The sequence below is a fragment of the Citrus sinensis genome, chromosome 4, assembly GCF_022201045.2.
Source record: "Citrus sinensis cultivar Valencia sweet orange chromosome 4, DVS_A1.0, whole genome shotgun sequence".
NCBI lineage: Eukaryota > Viridiplantae > Streptophyta > Magnoliopsida > Sapindales > Rutaceae > Citrus > Citrus sinensis.
The window spans coordinates 17765430-17780593 of NC_068559.1; the positions used below are offsets into that span (position 1 = coordinate 17765430).

The following is a 15164-nucleotide window of genomic DNA, read 5'->3' on the forward strand; positions in this document are numbered from 1 at the left end:
TATGTAAATTACTGAATTAGACATAATGTTGCATAAAATTTTATTTACAAATTTTTAGGCATGTATATATAAAATACTTTTTTATTGTAAATATATAATAATTGATAACTAAAATAAATATTTTATATTATTAATTTTATTTTTTATTTTGTTATCTCAATATAATTGGTGATATATCCAAGTGCCAGAACCCTACAAATTATGTGGAGGGTCGGGCTCTGACTTTGGAAAGCCCGAGCCCGACTCCGCCCAAATCCATCCTTAGTGATATATCCAAGGAGAATAGCAGATAATTCGATATAAACAAACAATCATCTAGTGCCAATCATATTGTAAGTGACAAATTCTGTTATGATGGACAGTGACTAATTGCTGAGTCCAAAGTCATCACAAACATTCCCCAATGTAACATTCCATCACAACTAACCTACAACATAAATATAATTGATTAGGTAAGTTAATTCGGTAATTAGATTCTCTATTCTCTCTTTCAACAAGCAAATAGCGACGGCGTATCAGTATGGCTTCAAAATGACGGAATGTTCAGCCCCGGCAGAAACAGAGCTAGAAGCGGCAGCGCCAGCACCATTGCGCTCAGCATGACAAAGTTGGCGAAGCCTGGTGGGCACGTACCAAATGCCAAGACGGGGATGAGCATTGAAAATGGCATCAATATCCCAACCTTGGCGGGCAGCAATGGCTACAAGAGGCTTGTAGCATGCCTGTCTCCATGCCCCAACATTCTCCCCTCTCTCCTTGAAAGCCCTCCTCAGTGCATTCGATGCTTCCTCGTCCAGGCAGTGCAATGCGTAGCAATGCACATAGTGCCGCATTTTTGGCTTGTTAATATAGCTCGCTCCGGCCTTCTTCGCATACCTAAACACCTGATTAGTCACCTGCAATTTGCATGACAAGCTAAATTTTGCCATATTTCTAAAATCATATACTAAATTCAATTTATTTTTTTTTTTTGGGGGTCCTCAGTAGTCATGTGCTATTTGCAAATTTTTTTTATCACAGCCAGGATAAGCCAACTCCATGTATGGACTGGTAAAAAGGACTTCGAGCGCAGTATTAAATTTTAACCATGCAATTTCTAGCCCACAATTGACAGGCCTCCACCAGCCTGTACTTACTTGACCAGTCATATTTTCTGCAAGAACTTTTAACCACAGCATATCACATTTTCTAATGGCGCGAGCTATCCACCATTAAGGGAGTCATCGCTATTCTTTCACGACTCACGAGTCAGTCAATTAACACTGAGTCACCACAAATGCTAAATGTGAACGTATGGAGACTTATAGTTGCATTGTATCCGGCCAATTCAATTAATGAATCGAACGGTTTGGATTAAAAGTCCAAATTAAATTACCTTGGTTGGGCATTTTTCGCCGCGCTCCTTGGCGATGTTCTGGACCTGGATCAAGAAATCACGGCATTGCTCGTAGAGATGGAAGAGGTAATCGAGGCCGTTCTTTTTGCCACGTGCCACCTCACCAGGTTCGGTCACAATGAATGGGTGCTCTCGCTGTCTCTCCATGCCACCGCAACCACCACCATATTCATCGTCATCATTCTCGTCTTCAAGATTAACATCCACCACCTTCCTCGGTCTCGGTCCCTTCCTCCCCCGCTGTTTCTTCTTCTTCTCCGCCACCTCCCACGGTCCCCCTCCACCGCTCCCTGCCGCCTCCTTATCTTGCTGCACCGGCTCCTCCGATAACCCTACCCACCAAAAAATCACAACCCCACCCACAGAAAACAAAATAAATATACACATTATTATTACAAAGTTATTACACGCTACTACAAGTATACAGTAGTCACGGACTTGGGGTTAGAGGCAAAAGCAAGCAACCATAGACCAAATAAAAAAAAAAAAACTCCTAGAAGTGCTGGTACAATGCAATGTTTTGACTATGGATACTAACTATATAGGCTCAAACAAGCTGTGATCCACTAGGGCACTAACCTAAAAATCTTGAGTTCAAGTCTATAATTCTTGGAGTTGGAACTTCATTTCCTTTCTTATCAATAACTTCAAAAGAAAAAAAATAACAAGAAAACCAAATTGACATTAAAAATCAACTACTATATATACTATTTTGCTCTGGCAGAAAGAATGTGACCACATACCTTCTTGGGACAAAGCATCAACAGCGTTGGTAGTAGTATCACTAGACAGAAAGTGACGCCGTCGTAAATCATCTTCGTCAAGCCTTCTCCTCTCAGCCCTAACAGCAGCTTTGATGCCGTATCTCTCTCCAACGAGCAGCTCCCACCTGAACAAGTGACCCAAGCTGTTCATCATCTCATCGAGCTCCTCGTCTTTCATGTCCAACAGCGTGTTCACCGTGAACCCGAGCTCCGCTATCTTCGCTGCTGTGTGGTATCTTATCCCATAAGCCTGGAACAGCTCCTCCAGCCCACCCAACTCCCTTGGACGCACCAGCGCCGAGTAGGCTGCCGCCGCCGCAGCACCAAGCGGCACTGCTGGTGGTTGTGACACCTGTTCCAGCTGCACCCTGGCCGGTGGTGGTGCCACGACCACTCGTGGGTCCCACTTGAACAAACTCGCCGTGAAAGCTTCCGGGTCCATCGTCTTTCTCTCTCTCTCAAGTCTGAAACGCTACTGTACTCTGCTGTTCGTCAAATTTCAAAGCTGTTGGTTTGATATAAATAAAGGCGACTGTTTTTGGGTTCTCAAAACTGCCCTTAAGTCAAGTGTGACTGATCTTTATGGGAAACCTGAGAGAACGAAATCTAATCGATGTCTCGTTTGTTCAGAACTTGACATTTGGAAACTAACCAGTCAAAAGTCAGTCGCTTTGGGATCCTTTTGCGTGATTGCGTCCCACATTTTAGCGATCGGTTTCTTCTGTCCATTCAAATTTCGACACGTCATCCAAACGTAATTTAGTATCCTGCAACTGTTGATTGAATTGAGAAAAATGATGACGTGCTTAGGTGTGATTGCTGTTTGTGACCACCTACCGGTGATTGAATTACCCGGAGTTTAATTTGGAGGCATGGTTCAAAGTATGTAACATGGTTCTGAGTTTGCCAGATACTGTCCCTATGTCATTTCTCGTTACGCATGAACCTGTGAACTTTGTTGGAGTTGCATTGCATGGTCTACTGGCGTTAACCGAATCAGCGTTCCCCACTTCCCCTAGTCCAAGTACGAAAATGCCCCCCCACATTGTCCTTAATCAACTTGCTTCTTGTAATTTTAGAAGAGTGCTTGGAGTACCAAGTTCTTAAAATAAAATAAAAAAAATTATTTGTTCACAAATGTCACAGGTTAACCAAGTTGTATAGAAACTACGAGCCTACAACTCTTTACAAATGTCATGGATTAATTCAGTTATATAGAAGCCCTCCATTTTTCAAAATAAACTTGTCATTAGGCATATTGCATTCAAGTTGTCTCAAAGATTTCCTCCCCCACAAATCCATTGTCAAAAAATAATTATATTACGAACAAATATCTAAATGTCAACAGGCATACTGCACTATTGGAATCAAGTTGCCCGATAGATTTTTTCCCCCCAAAAAAAATCCATTAATATATAATTATACGATATAAACAAATTTCTCAGTTTTTTTTTTTGCATAAAATGCACTAGAGTTATTACATACAGAACTTTTAAGTGCGTAAGAAAATGAAGTATTTAGAATCTGTATTATACTTTATTAGCCAATAAAATTGTTTGAGATTGAACAAGTATTGATTAAAAATTCATATACAATTCATACATTCAAGCGCGGAACTTGTATAAGGTTAGAGGCGCCACGACCACCTGTAAAATTTGAAATTTCTTTAGTATTTCTAAATAAAATGTAAAAAATTAGGTTAAGAAAAATCAAATTTGCTATTTTGACATTTAGCCTTTATATCTAAGATAAAATGTATTTTATATGTTTTACTACTATTAATGTGAAATCAAGTCAAAGTTGTTAGTAAATAAAAGTAACCAAAAATAAATAAATGAACAGCTAAGACCCATATTCTAAAAGATAGGAGTTAATAAAGCTTGGGCCATGGCTGTTTGTATTTTATTTTGTTGCTTTTTTATTTCTTTCATTAACACTTACCTTAGCCTTCAGTTATGCAATTAAGCCTCAATTTTTTGTCTGTCATGTTATTTCTTTAATACCTCATTTACAATCTAAGCATATTACTTACACTATAGAAGGATTTGGCCCCTTGGAGATTTACTCTGGGCTCCATCTTATTCTCTGCATACATTGCAAAGACCTTTTTATCTAAAATTGTTTTTTCTTTTCTTTTCCTTCCTCTTTTTAAATTACAATAAAAACTCATGAAATTTATTTAACTTAAAATAATGCTATTAAAAATAAGTTAGAGAAAATTTACAATATATTAGAGGTATCAGAGATACCACATTAATCATATAATAAGTAAACAGTACTATGATAGATGTATATTTATTTTTAAAAAAATTACATATAAATGATTGGTTATATTAAATTTAATTATATGTGTCATGCATGCATAAGTTAGTTATAATTCTGAAAAATTATTCAAGAATTGGTGCCTAGCATTTATTTTTAGGACTAATTACTACTTGAAAGCACTGTTAAGGGGGACCAATTAATGAGCTGGCGATAAATTGCCTTCATTTCCACCCACGTGATGAATGATTTAAGTCCTCGGGTGTGGAAATTTTTCTTTAGAGAGTAGGGGGCATTTTGGATAATCGACACTTTCGGTTCTCTTTTACGTTTTGGCGAGACTGCCGTCCTACTTTAAGCAAATGCTGCCACTAAATCCAATACCCCGAGGAAACTCAAAGCCTCATTTGGAATTTTGGAGTGCAGCCAAGGCGGAGGAGAAGGTCTAAGGGCTAAGGCCATCTGAAACTGCAGGGTTTAGCTTCATTGAGACACAAGTTAACCAATAACCAAGGGTTAATTCGTAAATTCAATGAAAATTCAAGTAAAGTTAATGAGATGATACAAGAAAATTTAACCAGTATCCGTTGTCGTTGGCGAAGTGAAAAACGTGCAGGGAAAGTACAAAAAACCATAAGGTGCTTCAGCAGAGTCAGTTTGCTGAACCCCCCTCTCTCTCTCTCCTATCCTCTGAAAAAGACTGTTTCTTGTACTTTAAAAACAACTTTTAGATTACGGTGCCACAATGTAGTGCATCTGTCCCCATCCACTCTGGTCGCTCCAATTCAATCTGTACGGCTGACAACGTATTACCCCAACATTACTGGCCACGTGTCGCAAGCCCAACGGAAGAGTCAGATGGTAGTATGGTACTTGTATATTCGCATTCAGATTCTGTAACTGATACTGTTGAGTGATGTACAGTAGAAAATGGAAAGATGGCGAACGACACTCGTGAGATTTCTTTATCTTCTTTTCAGAGAGTAATTAAAAAAGACTTTCGGTCAACTGGACGGTAAGATTTCATGCCAATGGACTGATGACACGTCATGATCCTGTCGGAGGCTGACAAGTCGTTTTATGACTGAGTCAATTCACTCAGGCTATAGCTTGCATGTGCAAACAGTTTTCTTCCTTTTACTTATTTATTTATTTATTTATTTTTATTTTCCAAAATCTTTTGAAATATCTTTCTTCCTTTAACTCTGGTTTGTCAGTTTCTTTCCCTCTCTTTTCCTCCTTAAATTATTTTATCTTATAATTTTAAAACTATTAAATGTGGTTATATTATTTATGTTTATTACGTTATTATGTAAGGTAATAAAATTTTATTATTTTTTTAATAAAATCAAAAAATATCTTCTAAAGCCTATCGCACATTGTCTTCAACATTCTTAAGTGAAGGAATACTCAATCCTTTGAAAGTTACCAAATTAGATGGCCCCGGATTAGATTGGGACTCAACCCAACTATATGCAACGAATATGGATTAAAAAAATTTAACCCAACCCAACCTTACTCAACTCAATTTATTTATTTATGGGAAAAAATCATTTTCATCCCTAGAGTTTTATGTAATAGCTCATTTCATCCCTATTTTTTAAATAATAGCCCAAAACATCATTCCGCTAACTCACCATTAGTTTAATACCGTTAACTAGTAATTCATTAAGGACAAAATAAGATTTTTTTTATTAAAGTGGTACAAACTATATCAAAATAATTTTTTACACAATTAAATAACACTACAAAATATATAAATTTTATTAATTTTTTCTTAAATGAAATCAACGATGAAATAATTTGATATAGCCATTGAATAATCATTATAAGTAACAAATTGTAATTAGCACGATATCTTTAAATCATTGGAAGAAAAACTCAAAAAATACAACCAATTTTTATGTGCTTGCATGTGCTGAAAATCTTTTTAATCTTCAACCAATTTTATTTTGAACTTTGCCACCACTCTTCTTTGACCATTATTTTCTCCTCAAGTCCTTACCACTGTCCTCCCAAGTCGGCTCACAGTGCGATTAGAGAGTATACTTATACGAATATGAAAATTGTGATTATTTTTTGTACTTAAATATAGGGTTTATGGGGCTTTCATGCCGCAAAAATAGAGAGAAGTGCAAAATAATTGCTTGAAATAGAAGTTTTCATCTTTTTCAGTCTGTTTAATGGGATTAGATAAACATCATTTTTAGTTAAATGTCAACTTTTATTTATTTTCTAATTTTCTCTTAAATGGAAAATCCTTTTTTGTCCTCAGTAAATAACTAACAAACAACATTTAATTAACAGTGAATTAATATAAGGATGTTTTAAAATATAAGTTTTCATCTTTTTCAGCCTGTTTAATGAGATTAGATAAATATTATTTTTAGTTATATGTCAATTTTTATTTATTTTTTAATTTTCTCTTAAATGGAAAATCTTTTTTTACCCTCAATGAATAACTAACAAACGACATTTAACTAAGAGTGAATTAATAGAAGGATGTTTTGAGTTATTGTTTAAAAAATAAGGATAAAATAGACTATTATATGAAACCCTGAGGATGAGAATGAATTTTTCCCTTTATTTATCCCCCTAATAGTGCATGTGCTGAATTGGTAATTGAATTGTCTGCTTCGTTTTTTCCCTTTCTTCTTCATTCATTTATCTCTTTTTCACAATAATAATATAAATAAGATTCGAGCATTAAAAATCCACAAGATTTAGTTCTTTTAGATTTACGAGTATTCTTAAAATTAATGTGAGTTTTATTTTATCTTTACAATATTATTTCGACTAAATAGACAAAATGTTGCAAAACATTATAACCCTGCAACAATTTTTCCCTTTTGCTTTATAGTAAGTTGAGTTGAATAAATATACATTTGTATTTTAGTATTTTCACAATGCTTTTGAGGACATCTGCAGAAAAACTAAAATTCCACCAAGTCAAAGTACATATTTGGTGTCTTGATGTAATTGGGGGCGTATCAGTTTCAGTCCTTAATTTTATTGGTCTTTTCTACGGTCTCTTTGCATGCTCTACATATATGATGCACTTTAAAGTTTTAACATTATCTTTCTTTTAATTTCTTATGAAATATAGTCAAATTTATCATTAATACATTTACTTTTGGTAACACGCTTTGCACATAATTTTTATATACATGTTTTTGACTCTGCATGCTTTATAAAGCCATCTTTTATATATATATATATATATATCGTGTGGATTGCGATGATTAAGAAAATGGATGCATGAAAACTGGGCTATAGAGCCCTCCCATTTCTTCAAAGTTTTTCTTCAGAGGAGAAGAAGCAGGCAATATGCTTAACTTTTACCACTTTATATGCGGACATTATTGGTTAAAATGCTGCAAATTAAAACTGCGGGTCTATGCAATTTGATGGCCTTTAGTTTCTTAGAAAATAAAATCGAATATGTAAGCAGTTGTCTTTACAACTACTTTGTCTACTTTCAAGCTAAATAGCTTGTTGCAGTAGTCTTGTGTACCTAAAGATGATATTCGGGATACTGTTTAAAATCTTGTAAACGTATTTTTACAGTGGCACTTGTTACCTTACATAATAATGTAAGATATATAATTGTCTCATAACTGTTTGATAAAAATATAACGATTGTAAAAGTATAAAGTAGCAGAATCCTATTTTTTTCACAGTCGTTAAATTTTCATTAAACGGTTATGAGACAATTATATACCTTACATTATTACAATTTTATTCGTAAATCGTGAATCAATCACTGATTCGATAAATGACAATATGCGCATAAAAGTGTTAGCTTTGCTTGAAGAAAGTGAGATCTATATTAGTCAATCATGTCGGTTTCTTGTAGTGGAAGAAAGACAAAGACACATAGGATTTTTTGGGGAGCTTTTGAAATAAAACATGATTGCAAAGAAGTTAATCCTAAAATTTGCACTAGGTTATTTTACTAGTGCAACCAAGTTGTTTTTTTAATGGTAAAATTTAGTAATTCTTTTTGGTCTTCTTAAAGTATATTTAATATAACTTATAAGGCAGCGCTTATCTTACATTTGCTGCAAGTAACATCTCGATAAAATGGATCGCTGGATTTGTCAAATTTCCCATCCAACGGATGTAAAGGAATCTAACACAAAACCAGGTACATGTGTAAGTGATAAAAGGCTTAAAATAAACAAAAGAAGGGCAACTTGCTGCTACGGTTTTGGAATAATGCAGTTAAGGGGTTATTCGGTAATGAAATTTATAGAGGGAAAAGAAGAGTGATGAGCGGGTACCTAGGCAAGCGAAAATTTGAAGAGGGAAAAAATACAGAAATTAGGTTTAGAAAGAGGGGAAAACATTATCAATTTACTCGTTCAATTTTACTGATACACTAATTGGGCAAACCAAAAAACAATTGCTGCATTCCAAAACTGAAGCTACAAGCACACGAACGTCATTGAAAAATACATTCCAAAATCGAAGCTACAGGTGCACGAACGTCACTGAAAAAGGTAAAATTTCCAACCTCTTCTTGTTAAGTTGTCTTAATCCAATAACTTCCCTCACATCATTCATTGTTATGGGTGGCTCATTATAATTTTAACACCTTTATTTGGAATACTTCCAGAATCGATCCTGACGAACCCCACAGGTTAAGAGTGTGGGTTAAGGTTGTAGTCGAAACTCATTGAAGAGCACATATCAAAGGTTAGGAATGGAAATATGGAAATAGGAAATTGGTTTGTTTCATTGTGTGAAAAGGGAAAATGAGTTACAGATGGAAAGAAATGGCAGGGCAAAGGGAAGAAGGTTACTGTGAAATTTGGGTCAATGATTTAACAAGTTCAGCAAATTTAAAGCAGATCATTTATCGTGAAGAGAAGAAAGTGGAGGCTAAAAACAATGTAGACGATAAGAAAAACGAGAGCATTAATTACGGTTTTATTTTGTACTTGTGAGTAAGATGATGGTATTCTTGGTAAATAATATATTGGAGGTTATTGTTAATTGATATGAGTCCAGTGTTTGAATTTCTATTTAAGTGTTAGGTTAATGAATATATGAGAATAAGTAATAGATTATGGAAATTTAATTAATGGGTGCAATTGATATTTTGAATGGAGTAATTGAAGAACAATATCCATATTTGATAGTTTAGTGGTAAATGTCATGTAGTTAATGTTCTTTATTCTATGGTTGGTCACATGACGATGATAGGGAAGTATGATGATAAAGGAAAATAAGAAAGACTAAAATAAATGAACCTAGATATACAAAAAGCAAAAGTTTAGTAGTTTTAATGTATGGGATTGATGCGGTGATATTTTTATTTATTTATTTTATTTGTTTACTTCAGTAAAGAAGCTGTACAGAAGATAAAGGAAAATGATGAAAAGGCATGTATAACTAAAGAGGTTAGTGGATGAAGTTGAAAAATGTGAATAATAAACAAGATTGTGTGAATAATGAGAGCTTAGTTTATTTTATTACTACATTGCAAATTAGGAAGGAAATTAGAATGGCATTAAAGAATTTGCCGAATGATAAAAGGCACAAGTACATTGTTGGAAGGCACAGAGGAGTTCGTTTGAATGGAGAAACACCGAAGTTTGTATCGAGGTGTGTGCCAAAGCGATTGGCTTGCGTTGTGGGTAAACTTCGGGTAGAACAAAGAGCAGTTGTGTGCTCTATTGGATTTGGGCAATTACTAGATATGAAGTGTAACCATTTGAAATGAAAACTTTGTGAGTGGTTATTACAGAGGGTTGACACGGCAAGGTCGGTATTATGTGTTAACGGTCGGGAGTTAGAGCTAAGTGCACAAAGTTTTGGACATATAATGAGTATTTCTGATGGAGGAATGCATGTGGAATTAAATTGTGACACTAAACAAGTTTCTTGATATGTAGAGACGTTTGAAGCCACGTCTAGGGTATAAACATTAAGAACTTAGTTCAAATATTAAGTAGATCAAGTCGTGATAATGATGAATTTAAAGTAGCATTTATGTTGTTTGCACTATATTCAGTGTTATGTCCACCAGGGGGAGTCCATATCAATTTAGAATTTTTGTTTTCATTGACGGATGTGAAAATAATAAAATTAAGGAATTGGGCGTCGTTTTGCTTTGGTAAGCTAATGGATGGGATAACAAGATACAAGGAAGAAAAGTTGGCATATGTTGGTGGTTGTTTGCTTTATCTTCAGGTAAATATGTTTACAGCACAAGTTATTTTCTTTTTTTTTTTATTTAATTTTTTGATGGATATTTCCTGTAGAAGTTGGATGTGTGATGAAAAACTGATTTACAATCCAAGGGCCTGAAAATTAAACAAGTATTTAATTTGAAATCATTTAATCATTAACCTATAAGATTTGATATATTATTAAAGATAGTTGGTTATTTAATGTTTCGGTCTAATATTATGAATTCAATACTAATTTGCATTATTTGTATTATGTGTATATGAATCTTAATGTTTGTAATTGTATTGTTTGTCTATTTTTCTGATGTCCAAGTACTGCACATAAATTTTGTGCTATATGGGAAAATTAGAAAAGATGCATCAATGTGTCCGGTTGTTAGGTGGGATGCTTATGAAATTAGAAGATTTATGAAGTGGTTGGATAAATAAGGAGGTATTGGGACAGACAAGGTATGCAAGAATGAATTTATGAACATAGATTGTAATTGTAGCTTTTTATGTAGGACGTTAATTAGAAATTCCGAGTATAATATATGTTTCAAGCTTGTTCTATTTGCCTAACGATATTAGTGTCGTATGAATAATGGTGACATGTGGGTGTTAAATTTGATACATGTGTCCATTCAAGGCCTATATTTAAAATGTATTGAGATGTGAATATTTGATTTTGATATAATTGGCCCTTAGGATTGATGGAAAATTCAACATGAATTGAACCGGAATCACAAGTTGCAGAATGTTGTAAAATTTTTGGAATCTTGCAGAATGCTATTTGTTTATTAAGATTAGAGAACCTAGTGTTTTGTTTTTTAAATATTTCATAATTTATTGTAGAATGTTATTTTATTTTAATATTTAGGTATGGACGATTTGGTTAATTCATGTGTTTGGCTTTCAATATAAAAAGGAAAATACTTAATTTGTCAAACTGTTGATAACACTTATAAAATATTTCCTGGGGAATTCGTGTGTTCTCTTTGGTCTTGCTTTTGTTTGTGTTAGGTGAGGCCTTATATTTAATAGATTATTGGGGTTGGAAGGCCTAATGGTGAAAGTAATTACAATTTAAAAGGTTTATAATCAGAGTTATAAGTTGGTGTTTGTAAGGGATGGTTGAATAAAGGCTAACAAATTGAAAAATGGTAAATTATGGTGGTATGAGTTTAGGATGTAACAATCGTTTGATCATAAGATAACATGTAAATGATTGATGATCGGAAAAAGGGGAAAAAAGAAAAAGTTAACTCGATGAATTGGTTTAAGCATGTCATTGTATAATAATCGAATTATAAAAAATCCTTGCTGCAGGTTGCTTTGCGTGGGAGTGTAATGGAAGGTTACAAAGCAGTCAATCAAGTTAGTGCAACTTATCAATCGGTCGATACCAAGCAGAAAGAGTATGGTAACGGCATAAAGATTGGACAATGGTCACATGAGCTGCATGCTGATGTTGCTGATATAAACCAAGTGACTGCTGATATTGTTTGTCAAATAAAGGACATGCGAGGCAATTCAGTTGAAATTGGACAAATTATAGCTATGAATTATGAACCGATTGAAATGGATAGTTCAAGTAATAAAATTGTCGAATGGATCATATGACATGGTAATGGTAGTGGAAAGAAAAGTAAGATTGTGAGGAAGGATGGTGTGAGTGATGAACATGTTTGAACGGAGAAAAATGATTTATTGTCTAACAAAAGACTACATATAAAAAAGCCTCTTTTTGGAAGGTTGGAGGTGAGTGATAAATACTGATTAGTTAGCGAGTAATTTTTGCTGTGACTTAGGGTTATTAAGCTTGTGTTCAAATGAATTTTAAAAGTCATTTTCTTAAGATAATAAAGAATATGGGGGGATTATTGTCAGGTTAAATATTATAGCACATTGTTTACTTTTTTTGTGATCGAAATAGGATAAAATGGATAATATGAAAAATTTATCGTTCTCGATAAATAGTCCTTCGATGTATTATGCTAAAATGCTTGTTGGGTTGGTGAACGGACAAGTGAATGATCGGGAAAGTGAATATACACATATAGGTTGTTTCAAGGCTGGCCCATTTGTTGTGCATTGGCCTGTGTCTGATCTTCATATGAAGCTTATTGAATATATAATGAATGAAGATCTAGATAAAAGATATGGTGCTTGGTCCTTTAAGCATATGTTGAAAAACTATGCATTTTTAATCCTTAGTAATATGTTTGTCTAACAACTTGTGATTTTTGGCTGCTTTATAGTGAATATGTTGTCATTACAAAAATGATTTGGTTGAGTCGAAAGGAGATGTAGTCACTATGAATAAAAAGATGGATAAATGGTTCGGTGAGTAAAAGGTGTTGGAGAAATTGTATGGTTGTTTAGTGGTTAGAAAATTAAATTTTCATTTAACTCAAATTCGTTCTTCTATGTTCAGATAATTTATGTTGTTGTTGAGAGGCTATTAAAGAATGAACAGGAAAATGGCCCAAAGATTCCAAAGAAATGGTTCCTTCCAAAATATTTTGCAGTAAGTAATATGTCACTTGTGTCAATTTACGGCGTGCACAAGTTATGTAGTGACTAAAAAATAGAAATGATATTAAATTATGTATAATGGAGATAGTTCTGACAATTATGTTTTCATGTTGTTTCTCTGTATTTGTCTATCAAACATGTCCGTGAAGCAATATGATGCTTTAAGTTTTTGGACGTGCATGTAACTACTGTGATAGCCATTGTACTAAGCACATGAACAAATTGTTAGTATTATATACAGTTTGCCCATTAATTATTTAAATCTAATTAAGTTGTTTAGTACTAGAAAAATATGAGCCATTGGAGTGGGATTGACAACTATCAAAGTGGAACTAAGCTGGAACGAAACAAAGTAGGACAATTTTGAGAATTTGTGGTCTTTTTTTATTTTACAGATTGAAAGATCTCTGAGTTTTGTTTTATATTTAAAACAACGTGACATATGACATTCTGTAGCATAACATAATTATTTGAATTTACTTAACAATAGAGCAATGGGCCTGTAATCTTGGTTATCTGACATGCTTGTGATTGAATACAGCAAAAGGTTTTGGTTGAAGGAAGTGATGTTTCATGGCTAGGGACATAGATGGGGTTGAGGACGGGGTACATGCAAGACTTATCGTACTGTAATCAGGTATAGAAAAACATTGCTACTAACAATAATGATGAACAAAATGCGATTTGTTGATATAATGGAATTTATGATTGGCCCAAATATATATCCCAATAAACTATGAGGAGTTGCGCTGGTATACTGTTGTTCTGAACATTCCTCATAGATGTACTGAGATATGGGATCCACTGCAAAGTTCTTGGAGTGAAAATTCTTTATATGAATAAGCAAAAACAATGGTAATAATAGATTATGTAATGGTGAATCATAGATGTAATAATTATAAAAAAGTGATTGTTATTTTAAAAAAGTAATTTGGTATTTGTTTTGTTATAGATGAGTGAGCTAGATGAAGTATTGCAGGATGACATAAAGATGTTATTTGGAAGTGATTTCTCATTTCAGAGTTTAACTGTGGTTCACAGCAAGAGAATGCACAGACAACTTAATAGTTACGATTGTGGACTATTTGTCATCTGGTATATGCAGAACCTTGGGCAAGAATGAGAACTGGACGCAAATAAGGTATATTGACAAGTTAAACACGATGCTGCATTATTTTAGTGGCTAGAGTGGCATTTACAAATCATTATATATGTCGTTTCTGTATGAAAACTCTCTATATGGTTTCTGTTGAAGTTACATTATAATGATAGTAAGATTGAAATTTTTTCCCTACTGTAGCATATGTTTCTAGAACACTAATAATATTCTACATACTAAATTTTTAATCTTGGTTCATTTGGTTTATAATGGATTGTACAGTATAATTCAGACAAGGCTAGAAAGAATTTGGTCATTCAGCTGGTGATGTGCTGTAATAACGAGGTAAAGGAAAAAATACTTGAATGTTCCCATAGATTTAGTGTGATTCAAACAAACGAGGTTGAACAACATGCATGTGCCAAGCTGTTCGAGAAGAAGTATCATGCTCAGTGCAGAAGGTCGAACCATAAGAGCCATGGCCATAGAAAGTAGGCTCAATATTTTATTTATAGTTCTATCAACTAAGATGTCCAGAATCTTTTCCCATGATATTTTACATGTAAGCTTAAAATGGTTCGCTTTCGTCCTTAAGGATTGATTGAACCTAGAACTAGAAAAAATAAATGCAACAAGTCATTGTTTAATTTTAGTTATTTACCAGCAACTGACCACCGAGATTGCTTAGTTTTTCTATTTCTTTATGTGAGCTTGAGATTGGAATGTTGCCAGAAAATACTGGTGAGCCAACATCCTGCACAAATTAGGTTGTTGAAAAATATAAATAATGTTGTGCTTCTGTACAATTTCCATAAAGAACATGGTCTCATAACATGAAGGCGAAATAAATTTGGAAAAATGCCCCTTCGCTAATCTTTCCTATGCAATTGACAGCAAACATATGTTCAAGGAAAATGGAATCTTATTTA

General features: G+C 34.0%; 1 protein-coding gene and 1 long non-coding RNA gene across 11 annotated transcripts; one reads left to right on the forward strand and one right to left on the reverse strand.

The window, feature by feature from the left end:
- Positions 1-300: 300 nt before the first annotated feature.
- LOC102627868 (floricaula/leafy homolog) lies at positions 301-2699 on the reverse strand. Its single transcript, XM_006485103.3, has 3 exons — positions 2140-2699; positions 1376-1728; positions 301-896 (listed from the first exon to the last, which is right to left on the reverse strand). The coding sequence occupies exons 1-3, from the start codon at positions 2600-2602 to the stop codon at positions 516-518; spliced, it is 1197 nt and encodes a 398-aa protein (XP_006485166.1). The 5' UTR covers positions 2603-2699; the 3' UTR covers positions 301-515.
- A 5933-nt stretch (positions 2700-8632) lies between these two features.
- On the forward strand, positions 8633-14887 carry LOC102622592 (uncharacterized). 10 transcript variants are annotated; one of them, XR_003066462.2, is made up of 9 exons: positions 8636-8924; positions 9041-9367; positions 9770-9827; positions 10549-10620; positions 11928-12944; positions 13036-13128; positions 13678-13773; positions 14089-14277; positions 14518-14887. It is a non-coding gene; the product is annotated as an uncharacterized LOC102622592 (long non-coding RNA). The 10 variants fall into 10 exon arrangements; XR_003066463.2 differs by having other exon boundaries at positions 8637-8924; positions 9041-9120; XR_003066461.2 differs by having other exon boundaries at positions 8633-8924; positions 9041-9827.
- The last annotated feature ends 277 nt before the right edge of the window (positions 14888-15164 follow it).

What these genes read in the sequence shown, in the direction of transcription:
- LOC102627868 (XM_006485103.3), bottom strand. Translation starts at nt 2,602, where the DNA reads ATGGACCCGGAAGCTTTCACGGCGAGTTTGTTCAAGTGGGACCCACGA. An exon ending in TGATGCTTTGTCCCAAGAAG is followed by an intron (nt 1,729 to 2,139) that starts GTATGTGGTCAC and finishes TTTGGTGGGTAG; the next exon opens with GGTTATCGGAGGAGCCGGTG. An exon ending in GCGAAAAATGCCCAACCAAG is followed by an intron (nt 897 to 1,375) that starts GTAATTTAATTT and finishes TGCAAATTGCAG; the next exon opens with GTGACTAATCAGGTGTTTAG.